The sequence below is a fragment of the Megalobrama amblycephala genome, linkage group LG13, assembly GCF_018812025.1.
Source record: "Megalobrama amblycephala isolate DHTTF-2021 linkage group LG13, ASM1881202v1, whole genome shotgun sequence".
Lineage (NCBI taxonomy): Eukaryota > Metazoa > Chordata > Actinopteri > Cypriniformes > Xenocyprididae > Megalobrama > Megalobrama amblycephala.
In genome coordinates, this window is record NC_063056.1 from 40,791,181 (window position 1) to 40,811,810 (window position 20,630).

At 36.7% G+C, this 20,630-nt stretch overlaps 1 protein-coding gene across 1 annotated transcript in view; it reads left to right on the forward strand.

Annotated features, from left to right (window-relative positions):
• csmd3a (CUB and Sushi multiple domains 3a) overlaps window positions 1–20,630 on the forward strand; it is a 343,356-nt gene that overhangs the window by 291,201 nt on the left and 31,525 nt on the right. The window contains 3 exon segments of the mRNA XM_048153480.1: window positions 2,933–3,115; window positions 7,426–7,602; window positions 8,426–8,605. Coding sequence (XP_048009437.1) covers window positions 2,933–3,115; window positions 7,426–7,602; window positions 8,426–8,605 — 540 coding nt within the window.

Below are 20,630 nucleotides of genomic sequence, written 5' to 3' on the forward strand. Positions count from 1 at the left end.
AGTTATAATAGAGGAACATGAGCAATTTGTCACAGATCCAGCAATATTCATAGTGGACAGGTTTGTTAGGCAGCTAGACTAGGAAACAAGCTGAAGCAGAGGTGAAATGAGGGGGGAAAGATTTTCCCAGTGATAAAAAGCTTGTTTTTGCTTTTCTTTTGGCTTCCATAGTTAGTATCTCCGCCTAATCGTACAAGTTAGGTGAGCAAAAAGATTGTGTAAGCTCAATCAAATAGTATTTTCACAGACAGAAAGTTCTTCTCTTGGCATCTTCTGAAGCTGCGTGATGAGTGACAGCTCCGAGAACAGGGGAAGTGTTCCTTTGGGATCTCTAACTGCTCTTTATCCAAGAAATGGCAGTTTGGCGCTGGAAAACTCCTCTGTGTCCAAATGAAGCTTTTATAATGTCTCTAAAACAACACTGAGCAGGTCTGTTTTGCTGTCAAATTGTAATACGATTTTGACTTTCATTAATCCATTTAATCCCAACAGTCACATCTGTGATTAACATTTACTTTTGAGTTTGAGTTTTGAAGGGTGAGAAAAGGGTTGTTGGTGAAGAGATGATGGATGCTTTGACGTGGCCGGGGTGAATAGTCATATTTCATTCTAGTTGTTTTAGGGATGTTTAGATAGTGGTAAAAAGATCATTTTTTATGTTTTTGAAGGAAATGTGCTCACCAAGGCTGCATTTATTTGATCGAAACTACAGTAAAAATTCTGAAATAGTTTTACAATTTTAAATAGCTGTTTTCTATGTAAATATATAGTAAAGTGTCATTTATTCCTGTGATCAAAGCTGAATTTTCAGCACCAGTCTTCAGTGTCACATGATCCTTCAGAAATCATTCTAATATATTGATTTGCTGCTCCAGAAACATGTATGATTATTATCAATATTTTTATAATTTAAATGTATAAGGTAAATTTACTTACTAGCCAAATTAGTAATATATAATCTTGGTTTCAGAGAATATATTTTGAATTGCATTGAGTTTTCTGTAGGGTTGTTCCGATTCCGATACTAGTATCGGAAATACCACCGATACCAGAAAAAATTCTAGCATCGGTATCGGCGAGTAATTAAACTCATGTACCGATACCATTTTCTTAAACAATATCTAGTTGCGCCCGCTATCTTTGCTTAACGCAGCAAATCGGAAATCAATTCTTCTCAGAATGCAAACACAGGAAGTTGTGCTGTGTTGCCATAAGCAACCTCTGTTTAGAGCAGCGAAGAAGTGAAAAACAAGGTTATTTATTAGAAATAAGATGCTAAACTAATTAATTTAAATTAAATCTGAAGCATACCTTTCTCATTCGGCAGTGTTTCCATTTTCGAGATGAATGCTAAACTATTAGGCTATTTATTATGTAAGCGTTGTACTTCACTCGCATTATCGACATCATTCTTCACATAACAGCACAGTCAGGCGGTGGTCACGGGACGGCAGATTGTATTACAGAATTGAATTGAGCAGTGTAAAGTTTTATATGTTTGGTTGATTGTATTTTATTTTAATATTTAACAGCTGCGATATCAAGTAAGCAATGCAAGAATTTGTGTGCGCGCGCATGAGGCGCCGGCGCGACCACTGGAACGTTTTTTCCTAAACTGTACTTTGTAATTTATGGTTTATGGTCGTAATTTAAAAGCCAGACATAATTCATACATTTACAAAAGACATTTAAATAACAAAAACAAGCAGAATGTCTGTTTCCTTTCCTAGATCGCTGGAGTGCGCCACAATGAACCACTTTTGTTTTGTTAATATGTAAACCTAATTATATGGTGAAATATTTTGCGTAGCCTATAGGCCTAAATATTTCCTTTTGTTGTATATGTGTTATGTTAGCCTATAGTTTTATTCTGAACCGCTGCATGTGCGTGATGTGGCATTGTGTGAACTCATGTTCTACATATCCTTAATTTTCGCTGGTTTCAAAACGCACAACAAGCTGCATATTAGCCTACTTGACATTCATTGTCACTTAAATGTAGGCCTAATGGTGACATATATCATCGGAAAAACTAATGCCAGGGCATTGCCATTGTAACTTACCTAACCTATGATGTCATGACAGCTGAGTCTGAGCACGTCAGCGCGTGCACATCTCACTTTAGAGAGTGAGCGCGGGCATTTCACTCACGTTGGATGCGTCAGCGTCACATTTGCCTAGGCTGTACTATTTGAATTCGTGATTGGTTGACTGCCAAAGCAAAATATTAAATAGAACGAAAAAAAACGTTATTAACCGGTTAATGGCCATTTCAACTGAGCGTTTCTGTTCAAAATGATTAAATCTGATTCAGTTTCCATTTCTGGTTACGTTCCGGTCAAAATTTCGTTCGTTTCCGTTTTCGTTTTCGTTCCTTGAACCGGTTCAGAGCCCTGCACCCTGGTATCAGATCAGTACTCGGTATCGGCCGATACCCTGAGCTCAGGTATCGGAATCGGTATCGGGAATGGAAAAGGGGTATCGGAACATCTCTAGTTTTCTGCACATATAATAAAATTGTATACTAAATATATATATATATAATATTTTACTGACATTTATGCTTGAAACAAGACAAAAACTGCCATTGTGTAATAATTAATGCAGTCAAATCAATATTTCACACCTGTGTATTTATTTATTTAGGGAGTAGCCATGTAAAGTGTACAGTCAGCTGGCCATTATTGCAAAATGAACCTGTTCAGGGTGATTCTGGTTGATATTATTATAATAGCTGCACATTATGTCTTACATACTGACCAAGTCTGCAGTTTTCGACTCCCATGGGTTGCACACACTCCTAGTAACTTACTGTCACAGTTTTTTCTAGAAGAGACATGCAGTTTGTTTCTATCCAAGAGCTCTCTTAGCTTTAAAAATAAACTGGGATAAAGTATGCAGAATAGTATGTTTATGTGTGCTGTGCCCGCAGGTGATAAAAGGGGCGGCTGTGGGGATCCGGGCACGCCGGCCCATGCCACGCGAGAGGAGGGCAGCTTTCAGCAGCACGCTAAAGTGCGCTTCACCTGCGCCACGGGTCACACGCTCTACGGCTCGGCTGAGCGGATCTGCTTCCCCAACGGCACCTGGTCCGGCCGTCAGCCCACCTGCAAACGTAAGTAACTCCATTAGACGGCGTGTACACTGACACTGATGTCGAGAGAACAAAACATTTGAGCCAGTGTCACGGCGTTCTGTAATACACGCAGAAGACGACCTTGCACCAGAGGAAATGGCTTAAAAGTGTTTTTTCTTTCTAGCTCTTTCTGCCTGACGCATTGTCCGTGTCATCTCGAGGGTGACGGGTTATTGCGGTCCAGCGTCAAGCTGGGCTATAAAACAGATTTACAGATTGTTAGCGTGCAGGTCCCAGGAGGCTGAAATTTCTCAAGCTTGAATGTTTTTGCTACGCAGCTCTGGTCTAACAGCTTGTCTTGCATTAAATCCCATCATGCCCCCCTGTGATTTCCCAGGCCGAACAAACACCAACATCTCCCCACAATTTAACCCCACCCAACCCGCAAGTGAGGGGAGAGAACTGAACAAAATCTATTAGATTCAGTGGAAAAACCTCCTGGGCTCAAATAATCAATGCAGAATAATCAAATTGCACTTAATTAAATGCCTGAGCTTGAGTGATTATTTATATACTATTATGGTATATATTAAAGAGGACCTATTATGCTTTTATGCAACTTTCTTTAGTTTTGTTAGTTTTGTCCCTCCAGCAGGAGTTATTCTCTCTATCAGTGTCACAGTTTCTGAACTCCCTGAAACACCTCCATTGTAGGCTTTAGTTTTCTTTTGGGAACGAATATGTCACAATATCCCCAGTGTTAGAGTTAAATAGATACTTAAGTGATTAACTATTGAAAACACCTGATGATAACGTGCACAATCACTCAAGGTCGCCATAACGGTGATCAGTGTTTCAATTAGTTGGGCAGCTTGACCCTTGGATATTTAGGTCAGTTTGTGGTTTTTGTAACAGTGTTTACCAAAACATAGTTTGTTGCAAAGGTAGCCAGAAACAAAGATGATTCTTGTGTTTCTCTTTCCATCAGTGATTGTGTTCATTATCATCAGGTGTCTTCAATAATCCAACAATCACCACAATCGAAAAATTCCCCGGTGTTAAATTAACACTGTTCAGTGTTCTTATGTGAACCACCAGCAGAGTGTTAAAAGTAACACTAAAGCAGTGTTAGAGTTAATTAGATACTTAAATGATTAATTGAGTAATGATTGTTGAACACACCTATGATAACGAGCAGAATCACTGACGAAAAGAGAAACACAACAACAACTGACTTCCAGCCAAAGCCTTAGATGAAATCAACTGAAAAGACATTATAGAAAACATCTGTACTAGGGTTCAACAGCAACTATATTTCTTACGTGGGCTGAGGGTCTTTGGTGTTAACCAGAAAGTGTTGCTTCTTTCTATCATGCTGTAATTGAGAGCCTGTATGGCATCTCAGCCTGGTTTGGCAACCTCAGTGTACAGCTGAAAGCCCAGATTACACGGTTAACACAGACAGCCATGAAAATCATGGAAGTTACGCAGCATCCCACACTTCAGGCTGCCTATGATGAAACTATTATCAGACAGGCCCAAAAAATTATTTCAGATCCCAGCCATGTCCTTCACCCTGAGTACCAGCTTCTTCCCTCAGGAAGATGCTTTAGAGTTCCCCAGTGCAGGCTTAACCACTTGAAGAATTCCTTCATCCCCGTGTCAATCAAAGCTTTTAATGACAAGTCAGCGAGGGGTTTGCCCCTATAATGCTGTTTTTAATGTAACGATATTCATGTATATTTTATTATCTTTTTCTTGTGAATTTTATTACTTTGATGATTACAGGTGTGCTGTATGATGGGTAGTGTGCAACTGGTTGGTTGAATGCAGTTTGTGTGTTTATTGTAGGTATTGTGTGTGTGTGTGTGTGTGTGTGTGTGTGTGTGTGTGTGTGTGTGTGTGTGTGTGCGTGTGTGCTTGTGTATGTATTGTACATATGTATTATGTTATTTATTTAAGCAGCAGTCACTGGATTGTATGTGTCCAAGACAACTTTCCTTCGGGATAATAAGGCTTTATCTATCTATCTATCTATCTATCTATCTATCTATCTATCTATCTATCTGTCTATCTATCTATCTATCTATCTATCTATCTATCTATCTATCTATCTATCTATCTGTCTGTCTGTCTGTCTGTCTGTCTGTCTGTCTGTCTGTCTGTCTGTCTGTCTGTCTGTCTGTCTGTCTGTCTGTCTGTCTGTCTGTCTGTCTGTCTGTCTGTCTGTCTGTCTGTCTGTCTGTCTATCTATCATCATTTGTGTACAGTTCTTTTTGAGAATTAACAAATGTTTATTAAAAATGTTTGGTTACCATAACGGTGATCAGTGTTTCATTTAGTTGGACTGTTTGATTCTTGGATTTTTAGGTCAGTTTTGTAACAGTATTGAGCAAGAAACCATGATGATTCTTGTGTTTCTCTTTCCATCAGTGATTGTGTTCGTTATCATCAGGTGTCTTCAATAATCAAACAATCATCACAATCGAAAAATTCCCCAGTGTTAAATTAACACTGTTCAGTGTTCACACCAGCAGGATGTTAAATGTAACACTGAAACAGTGTTAAAGTTAATTAGATACTTAAGTGATGAACTGAGTGATACTATTGTTGAAGATGAGACCAAAGACCAATGTTTGGTCACCATAACGGGGATCAGTGTTTCACTTAGTTGGCCAATTTGACTCTTGGATTTTTAGGTCAGCTTGTGGTTAATTAACACATAATTTGTTGCAAAGGAATTCATAAACAAAGATAATCAGATGATTTCACTTTCATCATCATAAAGAAAAGTGATTAGTTACTCTCATGATTGACTAAAAGTGTCGGGCATCAAGAATCAGCATATGAATCTCAACAATGGTGACATGCTTCATGCTGCAATGCATGATGGGAGTCATGAGTTTTATACTATTGTGGCCCCCGGCATGCATTGTGGCATGAAGCATGTTTTTGTTTTTTAGAAAAAGTGCATCATTCAACCACACCAACATCAAGAATCAGCATATGAATCTCAACAGTGTTGACATGCTTGATGCCACAATGCAGGCTGGGTGCCATGAGTTTTATACTATGGTGGCTCCCAGCTCGAATTGAGGCATGAGGCATGTCACCATTGTTGAGATTCATATGCTGATTCTTGCTGTTGGTGTGTCTAAATGATGCACTTTCTAAAAAAAAATTAAAGAAATTACATGTCGTTCAGACACACATCAAGAATCAGCATATGAATCTCATCAGTGTTGACATACTTCATGCCACAATGCATGCCAGGGGCCACAGTAGTATAAAACTCATGAATCCCATCATGCATGGCAGCATGTTGGCTTTCTTTGCAATAAATTGTGTGTTTTTGTAAACACTGTTACACAAGCTGACATTAAAAAAAATCAAGAGTCAAGCTGCCCAACTAAAGGAAACACTGATCACCATAATGGTAACCACATATATTCAATAAAACATAAACCTCAGTCTCAGTCAGTTTGATTTGTAATAAGAGAGATTTAAAGGGTTAGTTCACCCAAAAATGAAAATTATGTCATTTATTACTCACCCTCGTGCCATTTTACACCCGTAAGACTTTCGTTGATTGCCAAAATGCTGAAATTTGGCGCTCCGAACTGCGGATTCGACACGCTGATTCATAACGCTCTGAAGCTTCCTGAAGCAGTGTTTTGAAATCGGCCATCACTATATAAGTCGTTATTTTGTTTTTTTTGGTGCACCAAAAATATTCTCGTCGCTTTATAATATTAATATTGAACCACTGTACTCACATGAACTGATTTAAATATGTTTTTATTACCTTTATGGATCTTGAGAGAGGAAATGTCATTGCTGTTTCTCTTTCCTTCAGTGATTGTGCTTGTTATCATCAGGTGTCTTCAATAAACATCACTCATTTAATCACTTTAGTATCTAATTAACTCTAACACAGCTTCGGTGTTACTTTAACACCCTCCTTGTTGTTCCCATATGAACAGTGTTAATTTAACACCGGGGAATTTACTGGCGGTTATGATAAGGGAGCAACACACTGCTCCAGCCAACCAATCAGAGCACATTGTGCTTTTCAGAAGGAGGGGCTTCATAGAGACAGAAACTAATCAGAACGTTACTGACAGACTGGGAAGAGAGGAGCTGCTACAATGGAGAATATGAGGAAAATAATGCATGCAAACCTGTTCTAGTAGAGCCTAAAAAGAACTTCAGCTTATTTCAGTTAGTTGCCAACAACACTGGACCGTTTTATGCAAATACTTCCTTTAATGGTAGCCACAAGCATATTCGTTTTTAAAGGCCACTGTGTTCATGATGCTCTACTAATGCAAATCTTTTTCATCCAATAGCTGTTCAATGTGGGAACCCCGGGACTCCGGCTAACGGGCAGGTTTTGCGAGTACACGGCACTAGCTTCTCTCACTCCATCATCTACTCGTGCGTGGACGGGTACCGTCTCTCCGGTTCTCCTTCCCGGCAGTGCCTGGCCAACGGAACCTGGTCTGGCGCCGAGCCCAACTGCACCCGTACGTACTGAAACATGCTGGCAGAGTTAAAGTCTTCCTTCATCTGTTCTGTTTTCCCCCCAACTGTGTGTCTTGGCAAATGTTGGCATAATAACAAGACGCCCATTTGTAATTAGCCAAAACGACTGATGTTGTGCTCAGACCCTGCTCACCTCATGAGAAATCTCATTAATGCAACAGGATTTATTACTGCCGCCGTCTAAGTAATAGTAGGATGAGATGACAGGCAGAATCAATCTCTCACTGACGTGTAATGCGAGACTGATGTCGGGGTAGACGGAAAATAATGAGCGGGGGAGTGCGGCGAATTACTCAACGCTCTGATGTGATGCTCTTTGTTGATCTGACAAGATAAACTGTGGATGTTAAAGGTGAAGTCATTTCAGAATGGCACAAATGATGAATGTTTTCAGACACGCCCCCCGCCTGACATTGATTGGTCGAACAGGAAGTCCCGCCCCTAATGTGTTTTAAAAGTTTCATTTCAGTCAGACCAAAGTGAGAATTTCTCATTTTAAAATGTCATTACGCTTGCTATTATGCTTTGACCATCTAAATGTTGTTTAACCGAAGATGTCGTTCTGTACGATGAGAAAATGTGCCATTTTTCAGCTGTAGCTTCTAACCCCGAGGCTTGACCATTATACTATCAATGTGACAGGCAGAACTGTAACAGAAGCATCCAGAATAATTGTTTATTTAGTTGTATTTCCCTTGGAGACAGTCTTGAAACCATAAACAGTTTTATGATGTTATTCATGTACACCCACTCAGATAATGGTGTTTCCGTAATGCGGTTTGTGTGTTTCTTCTGCTGTAATAGTGATTAGCTGTGGGGATCCAGGCGTACCTGCCAGCGGCCTGAGGTTCGGCGAGGACTTCACCGTCGGACAGAATGTGACGTATTCCTGCCAGCCCGGTTACGTGATGGAGAACGGGAGCGTCGCTATCCGCACCTGCACCCGCAATGGCACCTGGAGCGCCACCTTACCCACCTGCCAAGGTACAGGCTTGAGTTACGATACTGAGACTTTCTGGTGGTTTGCCGAGGCTTTGAGCGCCACGAACAAACAGATGTTGCTCTGAAGTTGCCAAGATGCCTTGGGTTGTGAATGGGCTGTTGTTTCTGAAGGAAGGCATCAGAGAATAAGGGTTTAACCGTGAACCGTGTCAGGAGAGAGAGAGAGAGGGAGATTGATGAATATTTGACAACCCCTTGGCCTCTTGCAAGAACGGTCATTTACTTTGTATCCTTTGATTACTGAGACAATCCAAATAGACAGAATCCTGGCCAGCAGGGACTCTGCACTAGGAAAATTCACATTTTCACCCTTTATCCAAATATTTTTAAAAATGTGTTAAAGATTTTGTAAGCATATTGCGTAGTTGTGCTTGGAGTCGATTTGTTTTATTTGTGATAATGCAATGAAACATGACAAATTGTGCCAACATCATTTTTTGGCCAGAAATTATGAACCCGTGTAGAAACAAGAGAGAACCAACAAAATATTAATAACTGTAGTCAATGTTTGCTTTTTCCTGTCAGTTTTTTGTTTTTCTATGCAATTTTTTTTGCATATGCTTTTTTTGCCCAATAAATGCTTTTTTTGCCCAATAATTTTGTCAGATAAATACCTTCACCATCATATTTAAATATATATATATCCTCATATTTTGGTTGTTTAATCGACCTTTGTAGGGTCATTAAAAACATTTATCACTTTTGGCCACTACTGTAGTTGACAACTGACATGGATGTTAATGTTTTTTAAAATCAGAATTTTAGGTTAATTTTATTGATAATTAGTGAAAATGTTTATCGTAGGTACTGGAACTGGTCACTTTTAATTTTAACCATTTTTTCCATAGGTTTTCAAACCTTTATGCAGTTTTATATGTGTGAATATAAAACTATATTTTATTTTATTTTATTTTATTTTATTTTATTTGATTTGATTTGATTTGATTTGATTTTATTTGATTTGATTTATTTTATTTTATTTTATTTTATTTATTTAAAACAATAATATAGAATTATATATAAATTAAACAAATAAGTAATTAATAATTAAACACCAAACAAATAAATAAATGTCATTGTATTTATTTTTAGGATTATTTTGCATGAATTTCTTATTTTTCATTATTAATATTATATATTAATTTATTATAATATTATTAATTATAATATTATTAATATTATTTTTCATTTTTCATTTTATAACAGCAGCAACTAATTATTATTATTATTATTATTATTTATAATTTTTTATACAATACAATAATACAATATTTTGTTAATTTTTTTGTTTTGTAATGTAATTTTTTTAAATCATATTTTTTACAACAACAGTAACTAATAGTAATATTCATTCCTTCCTCCCTTTTATCCTTCCTTCCTTCCTTCCTTCCTTCCTTCCTCCCCTCTTTTCAAATCCTATATTGATTTGTATTTCATACAGTTAAAAACTAGGTCTGTCAATACACCAAAACAGACAAAAAAAAAATATATTTTTCTCTTTTATTCCTTTCAATCCCTTTCATAGGACATTAGCTGTTTATTTGGAGTTATTCAGCTATTTTGTTACATGTATTGTGAAATATGTAAAATTATAACCAGCCGTTGTCCTCTATTAGATAACGCCAGTGTTTGGTTTCATCACCTGTGTGTATTTCACAGCTCATTTTAATGACAGGAAGCATTCCACATTATTCTGCATCGATTCCATCTTGGCTTTGCGATGTGCGTCATTTCTGTCTGTGGCATTCAGCGCTCTCCTTTCAACCGTTATGTATTTGTTTTTTGATCCAATATCAGATTTTCTTTGGCAGCCCGCATGCTCACATCCGTTTACAAATCACCGAGAGGAAGCTTTCCTTCCTTCCAGCGTTCTCATTAGTGCTAAAACACTATTGACAGTCGTTGCTTGAAATGTTTTGTGTTTTTTTATAAGACTTCACCATCCTCATTACAGCATTAGTTCCTGACGGATGTGAGGATAAATATCCAGACCTGTTTTTCCACACACATCACCTTGTTTGCTTAAAAAAAATCTGCATTGGGTGGTGTACGTGAAAATGACGGCTATTAAAATTCTGAGAACAAACACACCGAGAGCAAGAGATCCTGCAGAGAAACATCAATGTGGCGTCCTAATAGACCGTAATGCAAAGTCATTAGAAAGCCATTTCTGCGGCCCGGCGTGGATGGGTCGTAGCCCGTGAGTGATTTGTGGAGGGACGGACCCTCAGGCGCACTTCCCGTCAGCCTGCCACAGGGCATCTGTGCCTGAGGGCTCATCTCTCTCTCAGTTTCTCCTTCATTGCTCTGCGTTTCACCATCCGCAGCTGAAGGCCATCACTGTCCTGTGACCTGTTTGAGAGGAAGCCATTCCTTAACACGCACTGAGTGACTGATTGACATTTCTGAAAGGATTCACTGAACAAAAACTCTGATTCTGACCAACTTAAAGTCATCTGATTGGCCATTGCATTCAGGCACTTGACAGATATGTCTTGTGATTGGCTACAAAGCTCAATGCTACAGAAATACATTGTAAAAAGAAACCTTTGATGCACTTCACAGAGCGCTTACACAATGTGTTTTAACCCCTTAAACCCAAAATTGAAAAACAAAAATAGGTATAATTATAAAGCTTAGAAACTCGGCTTTTTAATGCATTTAACCATTTTGATGTAGCGCCACCTAGCTACGAAAAGAATAATAATCTTGTTTTTCAAAACTACTGCCTTGATCAACACAAAATAGGTGTCGTTTGAAAGCTTAGAGTCTGACATTTACAATGAATGTAGCCACTTTGATTAACTCCTAAGTAGTGCTGAGTTATTTCCTGATAAATAAAAAAAAGTTTTGTGCTGTAATATGTCGAAAACATCATACGTCTCAGATAGTCATGTGTCATATGTCATTTGAAAGGTCTCACTGAGTAGAGTACAACAAGCATAATTGTTTTGGGCTTTGACTAAACTCAAGTGAGTTTTTGTGCTTGAAGGCCCAAATGTAAATAATACACGGATGTGGCGTTTGTTACGTTTTCGCTTGTAACTTCATGAAATATGCTCTGAGCGTGGAAAATGGCACATCATTATTTACAGCAGATTTTCACAATTATAAGTACAAAATCATTGAAAATGAGGGCAGAAACAACTTAATTTATTGTGTGATATTCGGAGTTACGACACATGAAAATCCACAGGTACGCATGTATCCAAGTAAAATCAAATGTAGCTTTCACATGCTGTTTTCACTTATAACTTCATGAAACATGCTCCGATCGCAGAAAATGTCTTTACTTTTGTGTCTGTCGCTCAGATAAAAACAACTCTAAAAATGCCTTCAGGGCTTAAAGGGTTAAAGCAGCCAGCTATCAGTGGATACTGGGATCCTCACATTAAATGATCAAATAAAGCTTTGGTGGGACAAAGATCCATTGTGGCAGATGCCAAAATATTTACAATGCAGGAAAAACCCTGGCCAGAAGTGTAAACTGTCAGTCTCTTTCCAGCTCAACCAATAGCATGAGTTTGGGGCGTGGCTACTGAAGCACACAGAGCCAGAGGCGGATCATGACTGATGCATTACACAAAAATTTTTGCAAAATATGCTTTATTTTTGTAATTTCACTACATACCACTAGTGTCGCAGAAACTACGTACTTCATACCTTTAAATAAATGTTTAGGGATCAAGGTTATTATCTAAAACTATTAAAAACATTTTTGTTACTAAAATTAAACAGTATTTGTGCCGTTATGTCAGTTAATGCAGAATATTATTTTCACTAGTTCATAATTTTCATCACAATGTAAGTAATTGGGACCAAGTGTTCAGACAAAATACATTCTATGGAAACAAGTTTTCTGATCTTGTGCCGTGTTGCTTTTCAGAAGTTATCTTGTTTTAATAATTTGTGGATATTCAAAAAGACAAAATTGCTCATTAAAAAGGATTTTGCTGTTCAGACTTGTTTTTAACTTGTTTATTGTTTGAAAGTAAAAAATCTGTCAGTGCAGTACAGAATACACTTGCATTGAAAATACATTCTCTAAAAAACACTATAGTTAAGACTAATTAAAAAGTATGTTTTTACACTATCACAACAAGACTTAAATTTATGTTCACATGAGATTAGAAAGTTATATAAAGTTATATTCAACTTTTCAGTTTTGTTGTCATGATGTTAAATTTTGCTTGATGTCTGTACAAGGATGAATATTACAATTTACATTTGGCTTATAGTTTATATTATGCATCAAATGATGTTTTTGAACATTTTTAAGCAGGTTCTGGGATTCAATTTTGTTAGACCTAAAAAAAAAAAGAGAAATTCTGACTAATGTTTTAGATTTCATATTAATACACAGTGGTGTAATAGTATTAGAATGTTATTTCTCTTTTGTAAGATGCTTTGGATAAAAGCATGCATAAATTATTCATGCAGTAAACTTTTAATCATGTTAGTAATGTGAACATTCAGTTCCTGTTTGAGGAGAGTTGTGTGGATGACAGTCTACCATAAGTGTAGGAAGATCCTATCAGAGCTTGTTCTGTACATTTCGGATGTGTTTACAGAGCTGTCCACATTATTTGCAGTCGATATTCTCTCACATCAGTGAACTACACTGCGATAAGCAGTTGCTGGAGGGGGACAGGGTAGTTGGTTAGTTGGAAAAAGATTCTTTTTAAAGCACCTTGGCTGAGAATAAAGGTGGTGTTTCGGGTGAAATGCTTTATACTTGGCAACGCTGCTGTTCACCTCAGGGTCAGCCGTGCAGACGAGCAGCAGTGACGCGGCACGTCTGTCATCCACACTGAGGCGCGGACGGCCTTAGGGACCCGCTTGAGCGATGGGTCTTTCTACGTGCAACACATGCTGAGCAACTGCAGAACGCATGCAAACATGATGCAATGCGTGTCCCGTAGAGCAGTGTTTCACAACCTTGTTCAGTCACAGTGAAAAGTGGCACCCTCACAAAAGTATCGATGTTCAATACCATTTTAGATTCCATGGGGAAGAACCGTCTTATAAATGTTTTTAATATTATCTAATTTTGTCCATCCATTGAAAGCCTATGTAATCAGTAATTTCTTTCTTTATATGATGACTAGGGATGCAAATATGTTGAAAATTTCCTGTAAATCTTTTCCAAAAATCTGGAAATTTTCCACTCCTTTGCATCCCTAATGATGACAGATTTTAATTAAAGGGGACATATCATGAAAATCTGACTTTTTTTGTGTTTAAGTGCTGTAATCGGGTCCTCGGTGCATCTATATATATATATATATATATATATAAAAATAAGCTCAGATTTCGCCCCTCTATTGACGTAGGAAAGGGATCTTTTTATAATATTACCGCCCCTTAATCTGCACGTTTACACCCACGGCTCCACTATTTCGTTTTTGCAAGCGACAACAGTGTACCACTTCTAACGCCATGGCAAAAGTTGGAGCAAAGCATGCTAACCGTTCTGTCGTTGGCTGCACAAATGAGCGCTGAACACTATTTAGAGTCTCGTTAGCTTGGATAGCTTGCAAGATCGATTGCTAAAAAAGGAGCGTTTCTGTCCGAAAGATATTTTGGAAAAAATATTAGACCATTGACAGCATGTCCATGTCCAACTCCGGTCTGAACAATGTAAGGCTGAACACCGTTACTGACAATCCTCATTTTGGCTGCGTGAGATTCTCCAGCTTTGTTGTTGTTGAGCTGTTAAAGCTCCACCCTCTTCTGGAAAGGGGGCGGGAGCAGCAGCTCATTTGCATTTAAAGGGACACACACAAAAACGGCGTGTTTTTGCTCACACCCAAATAGGGGCAAATTTGTCAAGCTATAATAAATGATCTGTGGGGGATTTTGAGCTGAAACTTCACAGACACATTCTGGAGACACCAGAGACTTGTGAAAAGGGGAATAATAGGTCCCCTTTTATTCATATATAAACATTGCTCAATTACCATTACAACTGTCTCACCTAAATGATTGCTCACTCAATGTATTTGCATTTTAACAGTGGGATAATTTTGATGCAATTGCACACAGTTTGATTTTAAACTTTGGATTTATTTTTAAAGACTAGTTAACAATCAGGAATAAAATAAGAACAAAAGTTAATCAGTCAAAAGCAAGTGATTTTCTCTTTGTGTTTTGTTGTTTGATTAACATTAACATAGAGAGCGGCACATTTATTAGGCTGCTGTCACTTTAAGACCTGACGCACAGATCCAATATACACATGCGTTTTGGTTACATTTGTTTTCTCTGTGTTTGACTGTTTAAGCGCATTTAGCTTTGGATGTGGGTGCGGGAATGAAAATCCTGCGCCGAAATTCAGACAAAATGTTCTTATGATTTGCATTATTTCTATCCATTCGTGTGTGTTTTTGATATTATTAGAGACGTCAGAGATTGGTGGTATATGTCAAATGCTTTCTACACATTTTAGCAATTTAAAAATGTTTCAAGGGTTCAACTCTTTTAAAGCTGAAGTCAGGCCGGTAGCCCCGCCCCAAACTCACGCCATTGACTGAACCAGGACTTGTTTATATTTTGCACCGATCTATTTAGGTGAGCTATTCCTTTAAAGCAGGATATAAGGATACTTTTTATCCATTCGAAATGCCACCTTTAAAGCTGTCTTGCATGAAATATGTTTAAGTATGCATACGCACTTAGTATGTGACTGACCTGTTAACTGAATAAGTTAGATTGCATGAATCTGTCTATCTGCAGCTGATTTAACATTCAACACTCTTCGGAGAGCTGAGAACACTCAGGATTTCTGTTTTTAACCTTTTTAGCTTCCATGTCTCGTTAAACTCGATCCTTGAGCCACGAGATTCACACATGAAATGTTTCACAGGATCATCATCATGCTTCTGTGCATTTAAATCAGTCTTCACACACCTAATTTATTATACATTATACATCCTCCTCATACGTGAAGGCTTTCAATCATCCAGGTCACTGTGGAAGTCAGCTAAACTTTGTCCAAAGCAGCTGCGCTGGGTTTATCCCTTCTCTTTTGACTGTGATTGGGTCGGACAGCTCTGCAAACTCTTGGGCGCTGCCGCTGGAGTCTGCGCTCGTATATTTACTGAAGCAGCGGCACTATGAGCTGCAGGCTTAAGGCCAGTGTGCTCTTCATCCTGCCTTCACGCTTAATCTCCAAAGCTATGAGCCGCTCACAGGAGGTTTCCAACACCTCCAGATCAGCGAGGCAGCCGTGCAAGTCATATTTTCCTACTGAAGAGAATTGTATGAAGCGCAAAGCTTCGAGAAGTTCACCCAAAAATGAAATATGTCATCATTTACTCGCCCTCACGTCGCTCCAAACGCATATGACTTTATTTTCTTCTGTTGAAAGCAAAAGGAGAAATTTTGAAGGAAAATAATTTTATAGGGACTGGCGAGATCCAAAAATGGCTGTAAAAGTAGCGGCATTGGGGAGATTTGTCACCACATTTTGCAACTTTCTTTTGGTTTCTTATATATATATATACAGTACAGTCCAAAAGTTTGGAACCACTAAGATTTTTAATGTTTTTAAAAGAAGTTTCGTCTGCTCACCAAGGCTACATTTATTTAATTAAAAATACAGTAAAAACAGTAATATTGTGAAATATTATTACAATTTAAAATAACTGTTTTCTATTTGAATATATTTCACAAAGTAATTTATTCCTGTGATGCAAAGCTGAATTTTCAGCATCGTTACTCCAGTCTTCAGTGTCACATGATCCTTCAGAAATCATTCTAATATGCTGATCTGCTGCTCAAGAAACATTTAATGTGTACAATTGTACAAAATATTTGTGTACAATATTTTTTTTCAGGATTATTTGATGAATAGAAAGTTCAAAAGAACAGTGTTTATCTGAAATTTAATCTTTTGTAACATTATAAATGTCTTTACTGCCACTTTTGATTGATTTAATGCATCCTTGCTGAATAAAAGTATTCATTTCTTTAATTTCTTTTCAAAAAAATAAAAATAAAAATTCTTACTGACCCCAAACTTTTGAACGGTAGTGTATAATGCTACAGAAGCTTTGTATTTCAGATAAATGCTGTTCTTTTGAACCTGAAAAAAAAAGTACACAACTGTTTTCAACATTGAAAATAATCATAAATGTTTATTGAGCAGCAGATCAGCATATTAGAATGATTTCTGAAGGATCATGTGACACTGAAGACTGGAGTAATGATGCTGAAAATTCAGCTTTGCATCACAGGAATAAATTACTTTGTCAAATATATTTAAATAGTACACAGTTATTTTAAATTGTAATAATATTTCACAATATTACTGTTTTTACTGTATTTTTAATTAAATAAATGTAGCCTTGGTGAGCAGACGAAACTTCTTTTAAAAACATTAAAAATCTTTTGGACTGTACTGTATATATAGTGGTGTTTCGTTTCTGAATGAATCTGCGTTTTGAGCGAATCAATCAGGTGAACCAATGATTCAATGACTCATTCATAAAGAGAACCATTAACTTAATTCCTGAATGAATCCAATTTTGCTTTGAATAATCAGCACAAAAGTAAGATGGATTACTTGATCCTGGATAGCAAAATAAGAGATTTCCAAATCCAGATCATTCTGATCCAGATTAAACTTTTTGAACAACTGGCCAATGAAGATAATTTAAAATCATTATTGTGTTAAATGAGAAAAGCATATTATATATCATATTATATAAAAGCATACAATATTTTATTTGATTCAACATAGAATTTATTACACAAATGTTTAGGGTACAACAGCCATGATTTTGTCGTTTTTCAGAAGCTGCATCTGAATTGGTATTTAGATATATTTACAGACCAAAACTGTTTGGTTTCCAACATTCTTCAAAATATCTTCCGCAAAATGTTCCGCAAAAGAAAGTAAGTCATACAGATTTGAAATGACACGAGGGTCAGTAAATGTAAGCGAACAGAAAATTTTGATTTTTGGGCGAACTATCCCCAAAATATTATATTTTTTTTAATGAAGTGATACTCTAAATAAGAAACTAAAAGTGCCAGAAATGAGTGAGTCATTGAGTCATTCGATTCTTTCAAACGCTGATTCATTCAGGAATTCAGTAAATGGTCCTTTTCATGAATGGGCCATTGAATCATTGGTTCACCCGATTGATTCACCGAAAACACAGATTCATTCAGGAATAAAATAAATAACTCTCTTTATGAATGAGTCATTGAATCAATGGTTCGATTGATTTGCTCAAAATGCAGATTCATTCAGGAGTGAAGTAAATGGCTCTTTATGAATGAGTCATTGAATCATTGGTTCACCCGATTGATTCGTTCAAAACGCAGATTCATTCAGGAATTAATTAAATGGCTCTTTTTACGAATGAGTCATTGAATCAGTGGTTCACCTGATTGATTTGCTCAAAATGCAGATTTATTGCATTTTGCAGAGTCATTGAATCATTGGTTCACCTGAATGATTTTCAAAACAAAGATTCATTAGATTCATTCAGGAATTAAGTAAATGGCTCTTTTTATGAACAAGTCATTGAATCATTGGTTCACCCAACTGATTTGCTCAAAATGCAGATTAATTCAGGAGTGAAGTAAATGGCTCTCTTTATGAATGAGTCATTGAATCATTTTTTCACCTGATTGATTTGCTCAAAATGCAGATTCATTCAGGAATTAATTAAATGGCTCATTGAATCATTGGTTCACCTGATTTGCTCAAAATGCAGATTCATTTAGGAATTAAGTTAATGACTCGTTATATGAATGAGTCATTGAATTATTGGTTCACCTGAATGATTTTCTCAAAACGCAGATTCATTCAGGAATGAAATAAATAGCTCTCTTTATAAATGAGTCATTGAATCATTGGTTCACTCAATTGATTTTCTCAAAATGCAGATTCATTCAGGAGTGAAGTAAATGGCTCTCTTTATGAATGAGTCATTGAATCATTGGTTCACCTGATTGATTTGCTCAAAACAAAGATTCATTCAGGAATTAAGTAAATGGCTCTTTTTATGAACGAGTCATTGAATCATTGGTTCACCCAGCTGATTCGCTCAAAATGCAGATTAATTCAGGAGTGAAGTAGATGGCTCTCTTTATGAATGAGTCATTGAATCATTAGTTCACTCGATTGATTTGCTCAAAATGCAGATTAATTCAGGATTGAAGTAAATGGCTCTCTTTATGAATGAGTCATTGAATCATTGGTTCACCTGATTAATTTGCTCAAAACAAAGATTCATTAGATTCATTCAGGAATTAAGTAAATGGCTCTTTTTATGAACAAGTCATTGAATCATTGGTTCACCCAACTGATTTGCTCAAAATGCAGATTAATTCAGGAGTGAAGTAAATGGCTCTTTTTATAAATGAGTCATTGAATCATTAGTTCACCTGATTGATTCGCTCAAAACACAGATTCATTCAGGAATTAAGTAAATGGCTCTTTTTATGAACAAGTCATTGAATCATTGGTTCACCCAACTGATTCGCTCAAAATGCAGATTAATTCAGGAGTGAAGTAGATGGCTCTCTTTATGAATGAGTCATTGAATCATTAGTTCACTCGATTGATTTGCTCAAAATGCAGATTAATTCAGGAGTGAAGTAAATGGCTCTCTTTATGAATGAGTCATTGAATCATTGGTTCACCTGATTGATTTGCTCAAAACAAAGATTCATTAGATTAATTCAGGAATTAAGTAAATGGCTCTTTTATGAACAACTCATTGAATCATTGGTTCACCCAACTGATTTGCTCAAAATGCAGATTAATTCAGGAGTGAAGTAAATGGCTCTCTTTATGAATGAGTCATTGAATCATTTTTTCACCTGATTGATTTGCTCAAAATGCAGATTCATTCAGGAATTAAGTAAATGGCTCTTTTTATAAATGAATCATTGAATCATTAGTTCACCTGATTGATTCGCTCAAAACACAGATTCATTCAGGAATTAAGTAAATGGCTCTTTTTATGAATGAGTCATTGAATCATTGGTTCACCTGATTTGCTCAAAACGCAGATTAATTCAGGAATATAATAAATAACTCTCTTTATGAATGTCATTGAATCATTGGTTCACCTGATTGATTTGCTCAAAATGCAGATTCATTCAGGAATTAAGTAAATGGCTCTTTTTATGAATGAGTCATTGAATCATTGGTTCACCCGATTGATTCGCTCAAAACGCAGATTCATTCAGGAATTAATTAAATGGCTCTTTTTACGAATGAGTCATTGAATCAGTGGTTCACCTGATTGATTTGCTCAAAATGCAGATTCATTGCATTTTGCAGAGTCATTGAATCATTGGTTCACCTGAATGATTTTCTCAAAATGCAGATTCATTCAGGAATTAAGTAAATGGCTCTTTTTATGAACGAGTCATTGAATCATTGGTTCACCCAACTGATTTGCTCAAAATGCAGATTCATTCAGGAGTAAAGTAAATGGTTCTCTTTATGAATGAGTCATTGAATCATTATTTCACTTGATTGATTTGCTCAAAATTCAGATTAATTCAGGAGTGAAGTAAATGGCTCTCTTTATGAATGAGTCATTGAATCATTGGTTCACCTGATTGATTCACTCAAAATGCAGATTCATTCAGGAATTAAGTAAATGGCTCATTTGATTCGCTCAAAATGCAGATTCATTCAGGAATAAAATAAATAACTGAACTGAATGAAGTGATACTCTAAATAACAAACTAAAATTGCCAGAAATGAGTGAGTCATTGAGTCATTCATTCATTCGATTCTTTCAAACGCTGATTCATTCAGGAATTCAGTAAATGGTTCTTTTTATGAATGGGCCATTGAATCATTGGTTCACCCAATTGATTCACCGAAAACACAGATTCATTCAGTAATAAAATAAATAACTCTCTTTATGAATGAGTCATTGAATCATTGGTTCACCTGATTGATTTGCTCAAAATGCAGATTCATTCAGGAGTGAAGTAAATGGCTCTCTTTATGAATGAGTCATTGACTCAT